The 5,380-nt window shown below is 48.8% G+C and overlaps 1 protein-coding gene across 2 annotated transcripts in view; it reads right to left on the bottom strand.

The window, feature by feature from the left end:
- The window catches only part of Paox (polyamine oxidase), an 11,392-nt gene extending 6,012 nt beyond the window's left edge, over nt 1-5,380 (bottom strand). For both annotated transcript variants that reach the window (XM_017795619.2, XM_008823174.3), the window contains exons 1-4: nt 5,190-5,380; nt 4,238-4,724; nt 3,335-3,534; nt 523-775 (exon numbers count right to left, since the gene is read on the bottom strand). In XM_017795619.2, the coding sequence (XP_017651108.1) occupies nt 523-775; nt 3,335-3,534; nt 4,238-4,724; nt 5,190-5,346 (1,097 nt within the window). In that variant the 5' untranslated portion in view covers nt 5,347-5,380. The remainder of the gene's footprint in view (nt 1-522; nt 776-3,334; nt 3,535-4,237; nt 4,725-5,189) is intronic.

Below are 5,380 nucleotides of genomic sequence, written 5' to 3'. Positions count from 1 at the left end.
TTTTGATAGGGTTTCACTATGCAGCCCAGATTGGCCTCAAATTCATGTTCCTCCTCAGCCTACCGAGTACTAGGATTACAAGAGGACGCCACCACATTTGTCTAACTGTGGGGTTCTGATTCAATTATATAGGAGGATCTTTTGTGCCCAGCTAAGTACTGTCTCCCCAAGTATAGACAGATTCACATTTCAAATCTCTTCTGGATCTTCAAATCTCACCTTCCTACTGAATTCCAATATATTTCTCATGGATATTCCTCAAGTCTAAGAGTACATTCTGGGCCTCAGGAGAAACTAACAACCTGCAGACCATCCGTCTACTTCCGTCTATCCCTGAGGGAGCTAGACAAGGGTGTCTGCAGCCAGTACCTCAGGTGTTCATGCCCTCCTTCAATTAAACCCTCAGAAATGCCTGGCAGTGAACCACACATGGCTGGGTCCTCAATCAAACTAATGAGCAGACAGGAACCTTCCTGCGAGCTCTGCCTGAGCTGTCTCTGGAGTTCCTGGATGCATACATACTCAAAGGCAGGCAGGACCAAAAAGCCAATGAGCTTTTTGAACCAGGCGTCTTGGAGCAAGGGATCTGTATCCTGTAGGGGTGATGTATCCTCCCATACCACCTGGATGAACTCGCAGCTGGGCTCCCAGAAGGGCTCCTCAAACTCCAGAAAGATTTTGTTATTGGTCCCAAAGCCTATTTTTCTGATGGCTTCTGCCTTTTCAGCAGGCAGTGGTGGCTCAAAGAAGGTAACCTGATGTTCTTTGAGAAAACCTGCAATTCAGAATTGGACGTGGTTTTAGATAGGTCTTAACCAGAATCCACACAAACAGGAATCTGTCCTGATTCTAACAGAAAAGTCAGAGAAAGAGGCTTCTAATCAGGTCAGTGGGGGCAAATAGGCAAGGCTGGGCCTGACCATCAGGACAAGGGTGACAGGCACCACACTAGAGGGATACTACGGGCCTCCTGGTAACACAGAAACAGTTAGCAGGACTCCACAGACACTGTTCTGTGGGGACAGCTCACTCCTGACCTTCTGCCTCTAACTGTGCCCAGCCACCCTATACAGGGTCTGTCTGAAATAGTTGTCATATATACAGATTTCACCCAGAAGCCCTTTTTTTTCTTGGCAGTGCTAGGGATTGAACCCAAGACCTCATACATATAAGCTCTTTATCACTAAATATAGCCCGCCAGAAGCTATGTAAAGATTAGTCTAAATAGAAAAATAAATAGCTCAAAGTCAAACAACAAAATGAACAAACAACAAAGTCAGAGTATAGAATATTTGCAAGTCCTGACTACAAGCCAGTTTCCCCAGGACACCTGCCAGACAGAAAGGAAGGAAGGAAAGGCCTGGCATGCTAGTGCACACCTTTAATCCCAGCACTCAGGAGGCAGAAGCAGGTGGATCTCCATGAGTTTGAGGCCAGCCGCGTCTACAGGGTCAGTTCCAGGGCAGCTAGAGCACCATGGTGGGACCCTGTCTCAAAAGAGAGACAGAGGGAGGGAGGGAAGGATGGACAGCGCAACAGGAAGCCAGCAAGGCTATCACCAGACTCATGACAAGGACAGGTTCCTCATACAGTATTGGGCATGGGACAACGCCAGGTCACGCTATCTAAATCTTTAAGAACAAATCACTCCTGTAATCTACCTTGTAGATGTACTCACATAGCACTTTGAAATTTACAATACCATGTGAAATACAGAAGGGAGAACTACTAAACTTCTACCAGTATTCATCAACAATAACATCTACATACAGGAAAACACTAGTCAGCCAAGGTGACTCATGCCTATAATCCTAGCATTCAGGAGACTGAGGGAGGAGGACTGCTGAGAGTTCAAAGCCAGCCTAGACCACACAATGAGAACCTGTCTCCAAAAAAAGGGCTGACAAGATGGCTCATAGGGTAAGGACACGAAAGAAGAAATACAAATTTATCTGCCAAGAAAATGCAAATTAAAAGTACTTTGAGATCAAATGTTACTTTAATCAGAATGGCTAAGATCAGAAAGAAGAAAGAAAGAAAGAAAGAAAGAAAGAAAGAAAGAAAGAAAGAAAGAAAGAAAGAAAGAAAGAAAGAAAGAAAGAAAGGGGGGAGATAATAAAAGTTGAGGGTTTCTTTTCTTTTTTCTTCTTTCTTTTTTTTGGTTTGTCTGTTTTTTGAGACAGGGTTTCCCTATAGCATCAGTTGGCTTGGAACTTGAACAGGCTAGCCTCAGTCTCACAGAGATCCACCTGCCTCAGCCTGAGGAATACTGGGATTAAAGGTGTGCACCACCACACCCACCTTTTGTTGTTTCTGCTGCTTCATGTTGTAGTTCCACTGTTTCCTACCTAGTATGAGAGGAGCGGCTCTGCTCTACCATGCTTTCCCCACTATGAACAAGGAACTTGTATTTAACAAAAGACCTTGACAGATCTATGTGTGCTGATTTGGGGACACTGACAAATAATTCTATTTAAAGCAAAACAAAGCCAGGTTTGGTGGCATACATCTGTAATCCCAGCACTTGGAAGGCTGAGGCAGGAAGATCACCAGTTTGAGACCAGCCTGGACTATGTATATAATCCAAAGCCAGTGTAACTACAGAATAAGACCCTAATCTCAAAAAAATAAAGCCACACAAACAAAAAACAAGGCAAGCAGAACATGTTAACATGGACAGCATAATCCACTTGTGAGAATGGTGGTAGGGTGTCATGTAGGCCCATCCATCCCCAACCCTCCTGAAAAGACACATAGCATGGAAGCCACCACCTCCCAAGGTAGTAGAGATGTTGACCAAACGCATATTCCTGAGTGACCTCTCCCTCTGCCTAGATGTTCTCATTCATCCACCAGGGGCTATTAAGATACCTCCTAAGCCTCCTAGGGAGGAAATGAGAGCAGGGGCAGGCATGACACTTGTGAAAGCAAATGTTCCATTCACAGCAATGATCCTAGCAACTGTATCTTCAGCTGTCTCCACTTGTCACCAAATGGGGCATGAGACATGGCTCCACAGTGGTTCACTTGACTAGTGTGTGCAAGGCCTTGGGTTCTACTACCAGCACTGACTCTCACATCCCTAAGACTGGTAGAACTGCATTATGCCCTGAAGGTCACCCCAGCCTTTCCAGTCACAGCAAGACACATTGCTAGAGTAGTAGATAAAACACGATAGAGTAGCTCCATCCATCTGAAAATTCTTAGAATGAAAACATGAGGTCAATAGCTGAGCAACATCCAAAGCCAATGAAGAATAGGAAAAAACAGAGCCCAGGAGTATCTGGGATAGGGATATAACTCAAAGAAACTGATCCGAAAAAATGAGCACTACCTAAGGGCACAGTGACGATGACGTGATGGGCGGGGAGGCGGGCACCATCTTCACACTCCACCAACACAGGGAAGGTTTCCCCGGGAAAAGCAGCTTCCTGGAAAGACCCATTCCAATGAATAGTCTTCACCGGCTTGTCAAAAACCATCACATCTTTGGGCAAGGAGGCCATTATACGGTCAGTGAGTCCTTGGTAGCCACTGGGAGAGATGAAAGTTGATGTTGTATTGAGAACTAGGTCCTGGAAGGGTAAGTCTGGAACAAATAAGCCATCCAAGATATCAACAGCCTCAAAAAGAGCATCACTCAGGGCCAAAAAAGGGAGGCAGAGGCAGAGTCTGCTTGAAAGAAGGGCAACTCCTTAAGTCACAGAACCATTAACCTCCTGGCTAACGAGGGGGTCAAGTGAGCACAATACTAACCAGGTGACAAAAGAACTAGGGCTCTTCATCATCACACCAAGCCCTGGTTTTGTGCACTTTCTAAATCACAAATGCCCAACTTCTGGACAGAAGCATTGAGCCTAACATCTGGGAGAATGTAGGGACAGCCCTGCCCAGGGTCTTGCTTATGCCTGGTAGCAGGCAGCAATCATGCCTACCACAGAGGAAGGGCATGTGTGGCTCCTCTGCAACTGAAGCCCCCTCCCGACCATGTAGCACCCGTGAGAGGACCCAGGAAATGCAGAGGAAAAGGGACATTAGAAACATTTCTTTCTCAATCACTTGGAAATTTTTTTGCTTAAATAAGCAAAACTAGGGGGAAAAAGCAATCAGTTTCTCTGAATGGGGAGGACAGTGCCCTTGACTTCCACTACATTCCTCCTCTCTCTTCTCTTTCCCTCCTCTCTCCAGCCTAGAGCCTCTGCCTGGGAAGGATAGTAGGCAGGGCTGTGGTCCATACCCAGCAAAGATGCAGTCCAGCCCTGGCAGCACCATGTACTCTCCAAAGGGCGCAAGGGCCACCAGGTCCATGCTGTGGGTGCCGCTCACACAACACTCTGTGTTAAAGAAGGTGTTCAGGACAGCCAACTTGAGCTTCTTAGTGTCCTCATCCTCTGTCCAGTTAGCCACCTGCAGACTGAGCTCCTTCTTAAGGTACTCCCCAACACTGGCCACCGGGGTCTCAGACGCATTCAGGAACTCTCGGGTCCGGTCTATCAGCCCATAGAACACACTAGCCATCTCGGCCACCAGTTCCAGACTCACACTTGCCCCTGAACTGGTGCAGCTTATGGAGGGCAAGGCCACGTGCCCTCCAGTGTCCACCGACTGGTTCTCCTCCGATAACTCCTTCTCTCCCAGGAGCTGGAACTCGGCAGCTAGCTGGAAAACAGGATTGCCCTGGGAGGGCCCATGGATCCACTGTGCACCCAGCTCCACCACACCACCTAGGAGGGCACAGGAGATTCCACCTGGAGACACCGCCTCCTCCGCAGGTCAGCCCTACCCTTCCCAAGCATGCTCTGAGAACATCTTGTGGGCCACATGGTCCCCTGTAATATGGAGACCTGTCTCTGAGGAGCAGGTGATTCCCAAAGGTAGGGCCCTTTTGAGGATGTAAAACTAAAACAGGACAGGCCTGGTTTAAGGAACTACCGAGAGGCAAAACGGCCTTCATCGTCTTGGAAACTTATCCAGGAACTGAGAGTAACCCCTAGGGTTACTGGGCCCTGGATTGCCTTCCCTGGAGGATTCCATCCTAACTTTGGGCAGCGGACTTTGGGGTCCAAAGAACATGGGGTGGACATCTTTACTCCAGGAACCAGAAAAGGTTTCCGGGCTCAGGCGGAGCCAGCTGGGGTCTGGGGCGGGGTTCCAAAGAGGTTTCGCTAAGGGGCCAGAGAAGCGGTTACCGAAGCAGCGTTCCGAGCGGACGCGGCCCCCGGCGCGGGCCGTGGCCTCCAGGACCCGCAGGTGCGGAGCAGCCGGGTGGCAGCCGAGCCTCTGCGCCGCGCCTAGCCCCGCGATGCCACCGCCCACCACCAGCACCCGCCGGCCTTCCATCGCCATTGCGCGCTCCGGGTCTTCTTCCGAGAACCGTGGC

The sequence above is a fragment of the Nannospalax galili genome, unplaced genomic scaffold, assembly GCF_000622305.1.
Source record: "Nannospalax galili isolate Female #2095 unplaced genomic scaffold, S.galili_v1.0 scaffold49, whole genome shotgun sequence".
Lineage (NCBI taxonomy): Eukaryota > Metazoa > Chordata > Mammalia > Rodentia > Spalacidae > Nannospalax > Nannospalax galili.
Note: the sequence above shows the minus strand (reverse complement) of the source record. Positions and strands in the feature narration are given on the sequence as shown.